Raw genomic sequence first — 17,110 nt, forward strand, 5'->3', positions numbered from 1 at the left:
AATGTTCAGTGCGTTAACTGATGCTGTTTTACAAACATTTTTCATGTAGGATTTCATGACATATTAAATGTTAGATAGAATGGAATTTTTCCATGCAATGTAGATGTCTGAAACGAGGGGAAACGTTTGAAAAAAAATCTACACTGTGCTTTTCCGTTTGGCGTCAACGGAAGACCGCCTACATGGTTATGTCAGACCAAGGACCGAATCAGGAAGCAGGAGCAGGAGCGAAGTTGTCGTGTGGCTGCTTCCTGGTACAAATGGCGAGCGCCATGAAAACAGGGTTATTGACATGGGACTTACCAAAAGTGCTATTCTTATTAATTTGTATTCACTTTACACGCCCGTTAAATGCAGTGTCAGAGCCGGGTAAATGGACCTTGAACGCCAACAGTGTAAGTTGTCTTGTGCGTATAGTATCATGCTATCAAAGCATTATCGGTAGCCTAGATACGCTATGATATCTTGTTAAGAACATTGTTTAGTTCAGCCAGATTAAACTATTTCAACAGTTGATATACTGTCGCAATCTTCCGAAGGAATTGAGACAACACTTGCCTCAGTTTTACGTACCATGCACCGTTCTGGCGATTACAACAATATAACATTGTAACCGCTTCCACTGTATTATAAACAATGTAACATTGTATCATTCTCACTTGATTAGGCCGGCCAAATTATCCGTATTATTTTACCTTATCGGTGTTAGTCAATATGGTGTTGTTTAGAACTAGTCAATACAAGTATTAATAAGTGATCCGATCCATTGATTCATAGACTACCTGCCCCTTGGCAAATATTACATATTGGCTCACCATCACGCCTACCTTCATATCTTAATAAACTATTCAGCTATTTTGTTCAGATCATTTAAAACCCAACAGGTTTTTTAATCAGAATATTGACTATCTAAATGTTGTCAATCTATTGCAGTACTCAGATGTTTGACATTTTGTCACCGCTTGTGTTACAGGAAACTACAAAGAAGCAGAGCTTTTTCCTCTTCACCAAAACAATGTTTAACAATACTGGCATTCAGCTGAAATGTAAGTAGGCTATAATCTCTCTTATGTTCTGCAAGTTAGGATAAAACTCAGATATTTACTGAACCTTATAGAATATCATATTGCAGGAACATGATTACCCTTCCTCTGACTAGTATTGTAGGATGGTATTCTGTCAATGCAGGATATTTGTATGATAGCATTACTGTATACAATACGCTACTTTGTTGTGTATACAGTAAGAGCATGGGAAAACCTGTCGGAGGAGGAAGTAGTAGCCTCTGGCCCTCAGTCAGGAACAGATCTGGTGAGAGCTCTGTGACTAAGTTGTTTTCATAAGATGTGTCTACTGTTTCAGGGTTGACGGAACACTGTGAACCTCCAGTTAAACTCAACATCTCCTGGTACCTAAGGAGCTCCCGCTGCTTCGACGAGGTGTTCGGTCTCGACGTGAGTTCCTCTCTCTCGTTTAAAACTAACTGCACTCTGAATGGGCTATTTCAAGCTGGACTAACTGTACCTGTTGTATTCCATAAACTCTCCAGCTTTTCCTTTTTTCAGCTAGTTTCATGTTCTCAATTTAACAACCGGCAATAGTGTCTCGATAGGGGGGGCGCGGTGTCATTCATGTTTTATGATTTGTTTTATGACTGCATAGACAGTGTGGTTTGTGCAAATACTTATTAAGTTTATCATACCTGTGTGATTTACAGCCTCTGAAGGCAGGGAGCTACTTCAGGACGACAGATGTGAAACAGGAAGGAGGAAGTGGGTTCTATGTGTTCCACCAGTACCCTGCCATTGAGTGCAAACAGACCATGACCCACAGCGAGGTACAGTATGTGGCAATGGAGGGTCTCATAAGAAAGCGTGGTGGCACTTTATTTTACAGTACCTTACAGAAATATCCTGGCAATTACATGGTAACATTTTATTTACACAGTAAAGCCAGACTCTACAGCAATGCCACATAATGCAATATTCAGAGGTACACGGCTGGTTTTGTGAGATTAATAACACATTCATGACCTATGTATTACTTCTTTGTTTCTAAATAACAGCACTTCGCTAGTAGCTAACTTCCTATTAAATGGCAGGTAGAACCAGTGGAATCAGTACAGTGAAATAAAGTGCGGAAAAAGCATACTGCAAATACCACAACCTCATTATATGTTCCACCTCACTCTTTCATGTTGTCTTCCTGAGTTTGTTTGTTCACTAAAGTGTGACCTGAATATAGCAGCTTGTAACTGATCATTAGGAAGTGTTTGTAATTCTGAGTAAGTATGTTCGTATACAATGCAGCTCATGGCGAGGCTATATTATGGAGGTGTTCATGGCGTATCATTGTCTAATGGTTGCTACTCTGCTTTGTTTTCTGTAACAGTTCTCTCCCAACAAATTTGAGGAGCCGACTAGGCTTACTGAGCCAGTTCATGAACAGGTCAGTGGGCTAAAGCAAGACAGGTTTCGCATACAAATAGAGCATGCAGGTGCATATAGTAAGACAGTAATTCACCAAGGTGTCATTTGAATGACTGTCTCTGTATCCCCCTGTTTTAGCCTGTCACTGACAAGGACCAAGCGACGAGGAAAAGGAGCAAGGAGGATCCAAAGGAGGTAAATCCACAATTCAAACACAATCTGATATCATAATCAAATATATACAAAATGTATGAAAATGTACTGTAGATGCATTTGAATAAGGCAAGTGGGTGCTGTGATTCCTCAGCCAAGCAAAAGGCCTCCATATCAGGGAAATCAGGTGAACCACTATATTTGATCTCTTTTAGGCACTTGCTGAGAAAAATGCCCCAGTCAAAGCAGAGGCAACTGTGGCCACAGGGAAAGCCCCAGCCCCCGCTGCAAAGAAAGAAGTGGTGAGTGTTTCCTTGTCCCTTAAGAGCCATGCCAGAATGAAGATATGTATGGCTTTCATACCTGTTGGCTAAACAAACTGTGTGCCTGGATATTGATACACTAACACACGTTCTTTCATTGTCTTTCTTCATTTCTTGTACCGCTGGGAAAACATTTGTTCAGCTAGCCATTTCCTAATGTTCTTTGACTCATCTGCCTGTTTCTCCATGACATAGAGATCCTATAATGTAACTCTATTCTCCTAAACTCACCAGCACCACTTTCAGGGATGCAAACTAGTCACCTTTCGGCGAATTTCGCAGTTTTGAATCCAAAATATGTGATTTACGTGGTTCGTGTAGATCCGATGATAAAAGTTTTTTGGAGGGGGTTGGATCACTACTGGCTGTAAGCGAACGAGTGATGCTCGTTTGGAGCAATACTGGCTGTTTCCAAGGCTCAGCCAATCGTTCAAATAACAACAGAATGCAACGCAGCACCCGACTGAAGAAAAAAGAGACAACCAATTTGCTAGTTACAGCATCAGGGCACACTCTGGAAAGTCAGTTTGCAAGTTAGAGCAGCGCGTCCACTTCGTTATCGTTCAGGGGTAACTTTAGGTGAGAAGCCTGACCACGGAGACGGGGGTGAGAAGGTGATGAAGCTTACTTCATGAGCTGTAACTGAAACACAACTGGCATTTGGAAAGTTTGAGGCGAGGGAGAAAGTGTGGTGGAACACGTATTAACTTTAGCATTGTTAAGTATCTTGCTAGCTGGATCGAATTCTCCGTTAGCTAGCCAGAGAAATGTTGAGCAACATTAGCCAACTTATCTGATCAAAATTGAGTTTATGGTGTGAAAATGTGCTTGCTAATAAAGTCAGAAAACTAACGTTAGCTAGCTAACATTACAACATCAGATGAGCTAACATTAGTAACCTAACCAATTCGCTGTAGTATTAACTGGTATACGACTCCTTACCTTTCCTCAAGTTATAACGCGTTAGTTGCTTACTGGACCCTGGCATATGTGTGAAATGTCAGCTAGTAACTAGCTAACGAACTAACCACTATCTATTAACTAATGTTTTACSTCTACAGAATGTGGATACTTTTCAGAATGAGAGAATTAGGTGTAAATGAGGCGTTGCTTGTTAGACAAGTGGATTCAGGGATCAAGTGTAGTTGGAGCTGGGCCTGGCTTAAGCTGGATGCCACTATAGAGGTGAAAGGAACACCACACACTTTCCCTCTTTCTCATTTTTGCTGGCACATTGTAGAACAGATGTCCACAGGCAGAAAGTGTACAATGTAATGGTCCCGTGTGGCTCAGTTGGTAGAGCATGGCGCTTGCAACGCCAGGGTTGTGGGTTCATTCCCCACGGGGGGACCAGGATGAATATGTATGAACTTTCCAATTTGTAAGTCGCTCTGGATAAGAGCGTCAGCTAAATGACTTAAATGTAAATGTAATGTAAATGTAATAATATGCTGTGTAGCCCAAATATATTGTTTTTGTTGTGTTGAACATGACAGTAACGTGTGTGTGTGTGTTTGTGAGTGAGGGGGGATTCTACTTTTTTTTACTCAGTAAATCTCACTTTTGCACACATGTAGCCTTGTGCACTTGATCGATGTCTATAGTGGCCACTATAATAGAGCAAAAATAGAATGCCTGTTTGTTTAATTCTATTTCTACTTTAAGATATTTTTTCCCAAGTGTAATATTTATGTGTGCGGTCACAAGCGTTTTATTATAAAGGCTGTCATGGCTAACTGCAATATTAGTGTCTTGTTTTTCTCTGTACTTGAGTGTCATTTGCAGTAAAGTCTAGGCAACAAATAACATTGGATTGCTTTCTTTACATTTTTTAGCTGTGAGTTCGGTTCACATTAACCACTTTWAAAAAAACACACAGAGACTGATCATGTAGATCATAGTCTTTGTTGTTTAATTAGTTAAATCCAGCATTTCCCCCGAGCAGGGATTTGTTTGGCATGTTTCAGTGCAAAAAAAAAAGAAGTGTCACGTTTTTGGGCCCTCAGCAGTTTGCATGTCATGTTTTGTCTTTGATCATCATGTCTTGTCCCTGTGCTTCCCTCTGCTGGTCTTATTAGGTTCTTTCCCTCTTTCTCTCTCTCTCTCTCTCCTCCTCCCTCTCTCCCTCTCCCGCTCTCTCTCTCTATCGTTCCGTTCCTGCTCCCAGCTGTTTCTCATTCTCCTAACGACCTCATTTACTCTTTCACACCTGTCCCCTATTTTTGCCTCTGATTAGAGTCCCTATTTCTCCCTCTGTTTTCCGCTTCTGTCCTTGTCGGATTCTTGTTTGATGTTTGCTGTTCCTGTGTCCTTGTTCCGCCCTGTCGTGTTTTTGCCTTCTTCAGATGCTGCGTGTGAGCAGGTGTCTATGTCAGCTACGGCCTGTGCCTTCCTGAAGCGACCTGCAGTCTGTGGTCGCGTTCTCTGTCGTTCCTCTCTACTGACGAGAGGATTTCAGTTTCCTGTTTTGGATTTACCTTTGATATATCCAGGAGAATCATTGTTTGTTTGATACTGGAATAAAGACTCTGTTTCTATTACGTCGCTTTTGGTCCTCATTCACCTGCGTAACAGAAGAATCCGACCAAGAAGTGGACCAGCGACTACGGATTCTCGCAACACTGCCGTCGAGATCCAGGGAGCAATGCTCGGCAGACACGAGCAGGAATTGTTTGCTGCTCGTCATGCCGTTGAGACCCTGTCCGCTCAGGTCTCCGATCTCTCAGGACAGTTTCAGAGTCTTCGTCTCGTGCCACCAGCTACTTCCTGGTCTTCCGAGTCTCCGGAACCTAGGGTTAATAACCCACCATGTTACTCTGGGCAGCCCCTGAGTGTCGCTCCTTTCTCACCCAGTGTGATATTTGTGTTCTCTCTCCAGCCCAAACACTACTCAAGAGAGAGAGCTCGGATCGCTTACGTCATATCACTCCTTACTGGTCGGGCTCGGGAGTGGGGCACAGCTATCTGGGAGGCAAGGGCTGAGTGTTCTAACGTTTATCAGAACTTTAAAGAGGAGATGATACGGGTTTTTGATCGTTCAGTTTTTGGGAAGGAGGCTTCCAGGCCCTGGCTTCCTATGTCAAGTGATCGATCCATAACGGATTACTCTATAGAGTTTCGCACTCTTGCTGCATCCAGTGACTGGAACGAGCCGGCGTTGCTCGCTCGTTTTCTGAGGGGACTCCACGCTGAGGTTAAGGATGAGATTCTCTCCGGGAGGTTCCTTCCAGCGTGGACTCTTTGATTGCACTCGCCATCCGCATAGAACGACGGGTAGATCTTCGTCACCGAGCTCGTGGAAGAGAGCTCGCGTTAACGGTGTTTCCCTCTCCGCATCTCAACCATCTCCTCCCACCGGCTCAGAGACTGAGCCCATGCAGCTGGGAGGTATTCGCATCTCGACTAAGGAGAGGGAACGGAGAATCACCAACCGCCTTTGCCTCTATTGCGGTTCTGCTGGACATTTTGTCATGTCATGTCCAGTAAAAGCCAGAGCTCATCAGTACGGCGAGGCTACTGGTGAGCGCTACTACTCAGGTCTCTCCATCAAGATCCTGTACTACCTTGTCGGTCCATCTACGCTGGACCGGTTCGGCTGCTTCCTGCAGTGCCTTGATAGACTCTGGGCTGAGGGTTGTTTTATGGACGAAGCATGGGCTCGGAAACATGACATCCTCTCAGACAGTTAGGGAAGCCACGCCCATGTTCGCCTTAGATGGTAGTCTTCTCCCCAGTATCAGATGTGAGACACTACCTTTAACCTCACAGTATCTGGTAACCACAGTGAGACCATTTCCTTTTGATTTTTCGTTCACCTTTTACACCTGTTGTTTTGGGTCATCCTGGCTAGTATGTCATAATCCTTCTATTAATTGGTCTAGTAATTCTATCCTATCCTGGAACGTTTCTTGTCATGTGAAGTGTTTAATGTCTGCTATCCCTCCTGTGTCTTCTGTCCCCTCTACTCAGGAGGAACCTGGTGATTTGACAGGAGTGCCGGAGGAATATCATGATCTGCGCACGGTCTTCAGTCGGTCCAGAGCCCCTGTCCTTCCTCCTCACCGGTCGTATGATTGTTGTATTGTCTCCTTCCGGGAACCACTCCCCCTCGGGTAGACTATACTCTCTGTCGGCTCCCGAACGTAAGGCTCTCGAGGATTATCTGTCTGTTTCTCTCGACGCCGGTACCGTGGTGCTTCCTTCCTCCCGCCGGAGCGGGATTTTCTTTTGTTAAGAAGAAGGACGGTACTCTGCGCCCCTGCGTGGATTATCGAGGGCTGAATGACATAACGGTTAAGAATCGTTATCCGCTTCCCCTTATGTCGTCAGCCTTCGAGATTTTGCAGGGAGCCAGGTTCTTTTACTAAGTTGGACCTTCGTAACGCTTACCATCTCGTACGCATCAGAGAGGGGACGAGTGGAAAACGGCGTTTAACACTCCGTTAGGGCATTTTGAATACCGGGTTCTGCCGTTCGGTCTCGCTAATGCTCCAGCTGTCTTTCAGGCATTAGTTAATGATGTACTGAGAGACATGCTGAACATTTTTGTTTTCGTTTACCTTGACGATATCCTGTTTTTTACCGTCACTCGAGATTCATGTTCAGCACGTTCGACGTGTACTCCAGCGCCTTTTAGAGAATTGTCTCTACGTGAAGGCTGAGAAGTGCGCCTTTCATGTCTCCTCTGTCACATTTCTCGGTTCTGTTATTTCGCTGAAGGCATTCAGATGGATCCCGCTAAGGTCCAGGCTGTCAGCGATTGGCCCGTTCCTAAGTCAGTGTCGAGTTGCAGCGCTTTCTCGGTTTCGCTAATTTCTATCGGCGTTTCATTCGTAATTTCGGTCAAGTGGCTGCCCCTCTCACAGCTCTGACTTCTGTCAAGACTTGCTTTAAGTGGTCCGGTTCCGCCCAGGGAGCTTTTGATCTCCTCAAGAAGCGTTTTACATCCGCCCTATCCTTGTTACTCCTGACGTCACTAACACAATTCATTGTCGAGGTTGACGCTTCAGAGGTGGGCGTGGAGCCATTCTGTCTCAGCGCTTCCAGTCTGACGATAAGGTCCATCCTTGCGCTTACTTTTCTCATCGCCTGTCGCCATCGGAACGCAACTATGATGTGGGTAACGCGAACTGCTCGCCTCCGCTTAGCCATAGGCGAATGGCGACAGTGGTTGGAGGGGGGACCGTCCCTTTTGTCGTTTGGACTGACCATAAGAACCTTGAGTACATCCGTTCTGCCAAACGACTTAATGCACGTCAAGCTCGTTGGGCGTTGTTTTTCGCGGTTTCGAGTTCGTGATTTCCTATCGTCCGGGAAATAAGAACACCAAGCCTGATGCCTTATCCCGTCTCTTTAGTTCTTCTGTGGCTTCTACCGACCCCGAGGGGATTCTCCCTGAAGGGCGTGTTGTCGGGTTGACTGTCTGGGGAATTGAGAGACAGGTAAAGCAAGCACTCACTCACACTGCGTCGCCGCGCGCTTGTCCTAGTAACCTTCTGTTCGTTCTGTCTCTACTCGTCTGGCTGTTCTTCAGTGGGCTCACTCTGCCAAGTTAGCTGGCCACCCCGGCGTTCGGGGTACGCTTGCTTCTATTCGCCAGCGGTTTTGGTGGCCTACTCAGGAGCGGGACACGCGCCGTTTCGTGGCTGCTTGTCAGGTAACTCTCCTCCTGCGGTCGTCTCAGACCGCTTCCCATTCCTTCTCGACCATGGTCTCACATCGCCTTAGACTTTTACCGGTCTGCCTTCGTCTGCGGGGAAGACTGTGATTCTTACGGTTATCGATAGGTTCTCTAAGGCGGCACATTTCATTCCCTCGCTAAGCTTCCTTCCGCTAAGGAGACGGCACAAATCATCATTGAGAATGTGTTCAGATTCATGGCCTCCCGTTAGACGCCGTTCAGCAGAGGTCCGCAATTCACGTCACTGTTTTGGAGGGAGTTCTGTCGTTTGATTGGTGCTTCCGTCAGTCTCTCTTCCGGGTTTCATCCCCAGTCTAACGGTCAAGCAGAAAGGGCCAATCAGTCGATTGGTCGCATATTACGCAGCTTTCGTTTCGAAACCCTGCGTCTTGGCAGAACAGCTCCCCTGGGCTGAGTACGCTCACAACTCGCTTCCTTCGTCTGCTACCGGGCTATCCCGTTTCAGAGTAGTCTTGGGTACCAGCCTCCTCTGTTCTCGTCCCAGCTCGCCGAGTCCAGCGTTCCTCCGCTCAGGCTTTGTCAACGTTGTGAGCGCACCTGGAGGAGGGTCAGGTCTGCACTTTGCCGTTACAGGGCGCAGACTGTGAGAGCCGCCAATAAACGTAGGATTAAGAGTCCTAGGTATTGTCGCGGTCAGAGAGTGTGGCTTTCCACTCGTAACCTTCCCCTTACGACAGCTTCTCGCAAGTTGACTCCGCGGTTCATTGGTCCGTTCCGTGTCTCTCAGGTCGTCAACCTGTCGCTGTGCGACTGCTTCTTCCGCGACATCTTCGTCGCGTCACCCTGTCTTCCATGTCTCTTTGTGTCAAGCCTTTTCTTCGCGCCCCCGTTCGTCTTCCTCCCCCCCCCCGTCCTTGTCGAGGGCGCTCCTATTTACAAGGTACGGAAGATCATGGACATGCGTTCTCGGGGACGTGGTCACCAGTACTTATGGATTGGGAGGGTTACGGTCCTGAGGAGAGGAGTTGGTTCCATCTCGGGACGTGCTGGACCGTTCGTTGTTGATGATTTCCTTCGTTGCCGCCAGGGTTCCTCCTCGAGTGCGCCAGGGGCGCTCGGTGAGTGGGGGTACTGTCATGTTTTGTCTTTGATCATCATGTCTTGTCCCTGTGTTTCCCTCTGCTGGTCTTATTAGGTTCTTTCCCTCTTTTCTCTCTCTCTCTCTCCTCCTCCCTCTCTCCCTCTCCCGCTCTCTCTCCTATCGTTCCGTTCCTGCTCCCAGCTGTTTCTCATTCTCCTAACGACCTCATTTACTCTTTCACACCTGTCCCCTATTTTGCCCTCTGATTAGAGTCCCTATTTCTCCTCTGTTTTCCCTTCTGTCCTTGTCGGATTCTTGTTTGATGTTTGCTGTTCCTGTGTCCTTGTTCCGCCCTGTCGTGTTTTTGCCTTCTTCAGTGCTGCGTGTGAGCAGGTGTTATGTCAGCTACGGCCTGTGCCTTCCTGAAGCGACCTGCAGTAGTCTGTGGTCGCGTCTCCTGTCGTTCCTCTTTACTGACGAGAGGATTTCAGTTTCCTGTTTTGGATTTACCATTTGATATATCCAGGAGAATCATTGTTTGTTTGATACTGGAATAAAGACTCTGTTTCTATTACGTCGCTTTTGGGTCCTCATTCACCTGCATAACATTGCATCCCAGAACTTTGATGCAGTGGCCCAGACCTGGGATGATGGCCCTTACATGTTCATCGTCCACATCCAAGAGATCAAGCAGAAGAGCAGCGCCACCACCGACTCTGTCCCAACACAGAACTGGAACATCCAACGTAAGGATCTCCACCACTCGCATGAATCCTGAGTCCAATACATTAAAACTACATTAGCTAATAGGCTAATATTTCTGTTATGTTCTTCACCCCCTGCAGTGCAAGTCAGTATGAAAGGACCCCATGACTACATCTCAGCTTCGGAATGGCCTCTTATGATCGTAAGTCAATTCTGCCACGATAAGTTGTCTACATGGAAAACACTCTACATTACAGCTTCATTACATGTAGTATGATACATACACATAGCATCTAAGCTGTGTGCCTGTAGGACATAGCTTATCGGACAATACAGACTCTAGTTCCTTGCCAGCTCAACTAACTGTCCCTTTTGCAGTTCTACATGGTGATGTGTGTCATCTATGTGTTGCTGGGCCTTCTGTGGTTGGGCCTGTCAGCCTGCTACTGGAGAGAGCTGCTCAGGATCCAGTTCTGGATCGGCGGGGTCATCTTCCTGGGCATGCTGGAGAAGGCCGTGTACTACGCCGAGTTCCAGAGCATCCGCTACGACGGCCTCTCAGGTCAGGAGGCGGAGAGACACACCCGTACAGAAAAACCCATGTGGTTTTTCTGTACGGGTAGAAAAAAAACATTTGTCTGTACTGGGCTTTTTAAGGGAGTCTATGTGTGGTTTAAGTGCACATTTTTCATGGACACACCTAAGCACACATCTATGGTTCTCTAGCTAAATCCTCCTGGTGGGCATGGTTGGAATTGGGTAAGACGCAGTAGATCCTAGTGTGTTGCTAAAAGTGCTGTTGTACTCTGTTAATAAGCATTATTTGTGTTCTGTGTCTTCCCAACAGTCCAGGGGGCAGTAGTGTTTGCGGAGGTCCTATCAGCAGTGAAGAGGACCCTGGCCCGTGTGCTCGTCATCATCGCCAGTCTTGGTTATGGAATTGTCAAGTGAGTCAGTCCCTTCATAACAGGTCAAGAAGACAATGGAGAGTGTTAAACTCTATTGCCAATTTTCTCTCCGTCTCTCTTTCTCACTCGCTGTCTATGTCTGTCTGTCTCTCGCTCTCTCTCTGCCTGCCTGTCTCTCTCGTTCTCTCTCCCTAGGCCAAGGCTTGGTGCGTTGTTACACAGGGTGGTTGGGGTGGGACTGCTCTACCTTATATTCTCCGTTGTCGAGGGAATCCTGAGGGTCAATTCGGTAAGTCTGGTCTCTCTACTTTCTGATCAATATGCTACCTCAGTATTCCCCCAAAATATATAGTCCACCTGCACTAGCTGTAACTAGACTCTTCAACCATGTTGGTAAGTTTTTGATATGGAGCTAAACCAAACAATGCCATGATGCCCTTTTGTTGAATATCTTCATCTTTGGTCAAAGGATGCCAGGAATCTTGTGTGTGTAGTAGTATTGTCATTCCACAGTCAGTGTTTGCCTGTCTTTCTCACAGGGTCAAGTGGGCAGTAGCAGACTACTGTGTGACATTGTTCTGGCGTTCACTGACTCGTGCGTTGTGTGGTGGATATCCTTTTGGAGTGGTCAGCCATTACCGGAGGCCGTCAGTCTGCCTGTCTGCCAGTCAGCTAGTTAGTCTAGTAGTCACTGTATGTAGTTAGTCTGTCAGTATTTTAAGAGCTCTTTTTTTCACAGACTATTTTTTCCCCCTCCTTTCTCTGGGCATGCTTGTATTGAGGTGTGTTTCTAAAGCTTACTCCGATATCCTCCTCCCTTTTACCAGTGTCTCTCATAGTTGATCATACCAGTTTTATTCCAACCCTCTTTGAGCGGCAGTTTGGTTCTACACCTTTTGGTGTTTATCTATCTGCATGGCTGCCTGAAGAGTATGTGATGGTGATCCCTCCCTCTGTCACTCCCTCCTTTCCTGCTGCCCCGCTGTGTGTTTTCAGGCTGAAGATGATGTGGTGCTGCTGGCTGCCACTCCTTTGGCTGTGCTCGACACTACCCTCTGCTGGTGGATATCCTGTACTGTACCTCTCTGCACAACTCTCCCCCTCTGCCTTCCTCTCCCAGCACTCTCACTTCTTGTAATCCCTGTGTGTGCCAGTGCCTTGGTGGTAGTTGGTGTTAACCCTTCTCCTATTTTCACCTGCCTTTTGTATCAAAGAAGGGAATAACCCAGAAGGGAATATTTCCAGAAAATATGCTCCGCCTCACAAAGACTAATTTAGACATCAGAGGGAGCCGTAGTCGCATGGATTAATTACATTTTTAATTACAGGGCCACTTATATCAAGGCTATCAATAACTTCATTTAGAAGAGCTCGGAGGCACTGCTGCCTTTTGACAAAATGCATTATTTTATTCTCACCAACGATCATTTTCTCCTGCAGTTTGACAGAACAGTATTTTAGTGGATTCAGTTAGTTAGCCAGAAAACCAGATAGTATAGTGATGACTAAGACCATACTATGTTTTCCAGCTGTGCTTAACCTGGCTATAGAGGGCAGAGGGGAGCTCAACTCCTCCTGAGTAATGAGATAATGGCTGACTACCCTCAGACACTTACACCCTTACAACCTGATTAGCTTGGGGTTAAGTTAGGGTATATCAGCTCAGTTGACAAGGTAGGCAAACTCTTCTGTGTTGGTTATGTTGACAGTCAATGGAAGAAGACTGGTATTATTGGGTAAACTGTTTCTGTTGAGAATTGTATTTCAAAGGTGGGCTGTTTGTTAGTGGGGTGTGTCCTGGGGTTATGTTGGAGTCCTTGACAGCCAATCACATCTTTATCAGCCTGGCCCAGACCATGAAGCTCCTTCGCCTCCGAAGAAACGTGGTCAAGCTCTCCTTGTATCGCCACTTTACCAACACCCTCATATTCGCCGTTATTGGTAAGGAGCTGTTTGCGGCTGTGCTACTGCAACCACTTAACAGAGACATTTCATGCATCATGTACTATACACCCTGGTGTGCCCATGATCACAAGCATTCACTAATATATTTGGCCTGTCACTGTTTTACTCTGCAGCCTCAGTCATTTTCATTATCTGGACGACAAAGACCTTCAAGTTTTCAAAGTGCCAGTCGGTGAGTAGTGTTTGTTTACTACGTTACTTAATAAGCCACGGGTGTCCGACCTACGGCCCGCATCCAGCCCGCGTAGTAATCAAACTAAATATACTTAAAAATGGCTAAAACCAACATCGAAACTGGGTAGAAAGGATAATGGACCTACATTCATAAAGTTTCTTGAGTTTGTCCAGCTCGCTAACAATCACTGAAATGAAAGCTAGACAGTCAGGGAGCATCGAAAAGGGTATTTTCTCGCACATTTTGACGGCGAGGAAATGGAACCAATTTTCTGTGCGGACCTCTGGACCTCGTTGGTAGACCAAATCCTGTCCCCTTTAGCGAGTTGATGGCAAATCCGAGAGGCTAGCGTACATACACACAGTTGACCTCTAGTGAACTGGTATTTGGCATTCGGAAGATCATCTTTCTCTTCCTGTCTCTTATTCACTCTCTCTGCTTATCTCTCTAGGACTGGAAGGAGCTGTGGATAAAAGATGCCTTCTGGCGGTTCCTCTTCTCCACCATCCTTCTGGTCATCATGTTCCTGTGGAGGCCTTCGGCCAACAACCAGAGGTTAGAGGTCACAGCTAAACAGTTCAACAAATCAACACACGGCCAAAACATAAAATTGCACTCGTATGGAGAAATCCGATGTCCAAATCAACTGGAATGAATTGAGATGGAGTTGAGCCCAAGTGGACCATGTTGTCGAACGTTGCCAATAGGAATCCCATGAATAGAGCCAACGTGATTCCTCCTTCTGTATGTCCGAGAAGAATGTTTGTTCTACATAGAAATATGCTATCTGAACGTTCCAACAACGTTGTGTCCTGTTGATCATGCCCCTGATCTGTGATGTCATGTCCTGTTCCCCTTAGATATGCCTTCAGCCCCCTAGTGGACGATGAGAGTGACGACGAGGAAAAGGAACAGCTGATGACCGATACATTTGGTAAGGGTCACTGCTGTATTAGGCTGTTTTGGTATTTCACTCATAGGAACACAGTTGATACTGCGTATGGTTAATTGGAGGTGGAAATACAGTATCATACTCTATGGCTTGATACTTAGCTTGAGCTCTTTGGCCTAGTTGTGACACTTCCATAGTGTATTGATAGTCTATGGGATGAATGTACCTTGGTTCTCTCTCCCAGCAGCCATTTTGGATAGAACTCAATTTGACTCAGCAACAGTAATCTGGGATTCTGATCCTGTCTTAAATTTGTGTACTTCCAGAGGGGGTGAAGATGAGGGGTCTGAAGTCCGAGGCAAATGGAACAGCCAAGCCAAAAGTGGTAAGGGCCTTCTCCATACCACAGGGTACCACCCATGCTAAGAATATAGGATATAAACGACATTTTATGGCTCAGAGAAAGTTGTCTTGGTGATAGGAAATGCTTTTTTCCCCTCCCCCAGGATGAGGATCTGAAATGGGTCGAAGAGAATATCCCCTCTTCAATGGCAGATGTGTAAGTGCAAACAAATTGAAGTTGCAGAAATGTTAGTAACATTAACCATTATTGACAGTGATATTATAATCACTTTGACTAGAAATGTATTACATGGTGGTTATTACATAGTAAGGACATTGGAACTCTCAAGTTATGAAATCTGTTTACCTTCTATGACGATGTGTGAAACAAGCACCGAAAGGATAGTTGATTTTCTGATGAGAAGACGTTGTAAATGAATCGAACGTGTTTTCCTTTCTGTCCCAGTGCACTCCCACCTCTACTGGACTCTGATGAGGTAAGACACAGTGTTATTCCTGGCGTGAACTGCAGGGGGTGCCAGCGCCATGCTTATTAAAGAGCAGTAGCTCGTCATGTTTACATCAGCCTGTTTATACCTCCACCCTGGTTTCTTTCTGGCTTGAACAATGAGAGGTTGCGGAAGGGTGGTGTTTTGGTGGAGCTTTTTCTGTCTTGCTTTTTCTTCACCCCCCCCACATCAAATAAGGCTAGAATTAGTGTCGATGTAAGGGATATTTTCCGATGATTATTATTTCATATTTTAGAGAAGATGACAAGATAACACTCATGTCCCTTTTGGAAAGTCATTCCAACTATGCCGTTATTTCCCCCACAGGAGACCATAACAACCAAATTTGAGATGTCCAAAATGGAATAGACGCAAGGGAGACGATGCGTACTGCAGACAGAGACAGTGCAGCACGTTGGACAACCCTACGTCTGTGTATGAAGGATATTGTTATCCCTTCCTTATGAGCTTTGTAAGCAGCGGTTGTAAATACGATGGGATAAACTATGACGTAATGAGCAGACTACTTTTCTTTCTTTTTTTGTATGCCTTTTTATTTATATTTTCATGGATATGTGTTTGAATTATTTTTTTTCCGAGATTCTTTACTACAAATGGTATCTTGCCTTTCACTGTTTACATAGCTAAAGTGCAGAATGTGATTTAAATGTGATTTCCGCAATGTTCTTTCTCCAATATGCAGTACAGTTATACACACACTCCCTTACAACTCTCCCCACACACACTCATTATTTTGATCTCTCTGACTGTCTGTCTGTCTATCTCTTTCTCTCTCACTATTATACACACTCACTGCACTACAGTCCCCGGTTCACCCTTTTCTTTCGTTCTTCTACAAAAATGGCCATTAGTGACATCTCACTGTTCTGTTTCTCACACAGCAGCCTTTTAGTGACTGTTATCTAAGCGGGTGTAATTCTCCAGACATAGTCAATACACAGTGACTTGCCTGAGGGCAGAGCAACATCACTGCAGGACTGTTTTATGGTGTCTGTTCCCACTGATAACAACCAACTATCTGGTCAACACATCCAATAATGATGGTGTTTTTCTTACAGCTGCCACTTTGTATTAGTTGTTATATTGCCAAAAATACCTTTAAGTCATATTGTGAGCTTTTGTTTGTTAATAAATGAACCGCTAACACGCATACGAAAACAACAATATCACCTTTATTTGTCCTGATTGATTGATTTGCCATTTGGCAGAACAGGAATGTAATGACTATGTAATGATCCATGTCATGAACACCTTTAGGTGAATGAGGTCTACATTCCTTGGARGGCTGTGGCTTGTGGGTAACATCTCAATGATGCCACGCTGTATTTTGTCTGTCACTGCAGGTTATCATTTTATGCACATTCCGTGTATGTTTAGCTAGCCAATAACGTCACATAACATGTAGCTATTATCTTGGGATTAATATCTGTTTATAATATGCTCTGTCTGTCATCTCTCTAATAACTTAATCCCAGAGATTTAGTTTTGACAGAACAGTATGGTGGTGATTTCACGGATAGTGCTGTATCAAGTGCATTTACAGAACGGTAACAGACATGTCCCTCAACTGCCAGGGCAGTGACAGACTATAGCAGACATGACTTTCTGAAACAAGTAATTTACTCTGAGTGATCACATCACTTGACGCTATTCAATGTGAAATTGAAGTACTCCAGCTAATACATCATGTACAAATCTGCTATTAGGTAAAAGGATGTAGGATTATCATAGAGATGAATGACCAATAGCATTTCCATAATGCCTTCCTAAGTATATATAAGCAGCCATTTATTGTACATCAACATTCTATGCATAAATAGCCTCCACAATTAAGGTTCTTTAGTTGTTCGTTTTTCATCTTTATTCTAGTTTTTGACAATTTGCTATGTGTGACATCATTGATCAACAAAACATATCAATACGGCAGATCAATCTGCGTTACAGTGAGAAGATGTGTTTAGAAAAA

General features: G+C 45.1%; 1 protein-coding gene across 3 annotated transcripts; it reads left to right on the plus strand.

Annotated features, from left to right (window-relative positions):
* Positions 1-145: 145 nt before the first annotated feature.
* Positions 146-15,957, plus strand: zgc:162698 (Lung_7-TM_R domain-containing protein). 3 transcript variants are annotated; one of them, XM_070438084.1, is made up of 21 exons: positions 146-395; positions 974-1,046; positions 1,363-1,454; positions 1,718-1,837; positions 2,392-2,448; positions 2,568-2,624; positions 2,798-2,902; positions 10,250-10,373; positions 10,473-10,534; positions 10,711-10,894; positions 11,180-11,279; positions 11,436-11,529; positions 12,237-12,305; positions 13,073-13,181; positions 13,319-13,377; positions 13,832-13,935; positions 14,241-14,314; positions 14,599-14,657; positions 14,779-14,831; positions 15,081-15,111; positions 15,451-15,957. In XM_070438084.1, the coding sequence occupies exons 1-21, from the start codon at positions 183-185 to the stop codon at positions 15,490-15,492; spliced, it is 1,881 nt and encodes a 626-aa protein (XP_070294185.1). In that variant the 5' UTR covers positions 146-182; the 3' UTR covers positions 15,493-15,957. The 3 variants fall into 3 exon arrangements, with proteins under 3 accessions (XP_070294185.1, XP_070294184.1, XP_023838316.1); XM_070438083.1 differs by lacking the exon at positions 12,237-12,305 and adding an exon at positions 11,780-11,851 and having other exon boundaries at positions 155-395; XM_023982548.2 differs by lacking the exon at positions 12,237-12,305 and adding an exon at positions 11,780-11,851 and having other exon boundaries at positions 157-395; positions 2,798-2,884; positions 10,247-10,373.
* Positions 15,958-17,110: the final 1,153 nt, after the last annotated feature.

This window comes from Salvelinus sp. IW2-2015, linkage group LG4p, assembly GCF_002910315.2.
Source record: "Salvelinus sp. IW2-2015 linkage group LG4p, ASM291031v2, whole genome shotgun sequence".
Taxonomy (NCBI): domain Eukaryota; kingdom Metazoa; phylum Chordata; class Actinopteri; order Salmoniformes; family Salmonidae; genus Salvelinus; species Salvelinus sp. IW2-2015.

Excerpts from the sequence above, each read along its gene's own strand:
- zgc:162698 (XM_070438083.1), top strand. The coding sequence starts at position 183 with ATGGTTATGTCAGACCAAGGACCGAATCAGGAAGCAGGAGCAGGAGCG. Across the intron at positions 14,832-15,080 it reads CCCTCTTCAATGGCAGATGT|TGCACTCCCACCTCTACTGG; the intron begins GTAAGTGCAAAC and ends TTTCTGTCCCAG. Across the intron at positions 15,112-15,450 it reads CTCTACTGGACTCTGATGAG|GAGACCATAACAACCAAATT; the intron begins GTAAGACACAGT and ends TTTCCCCCACAG.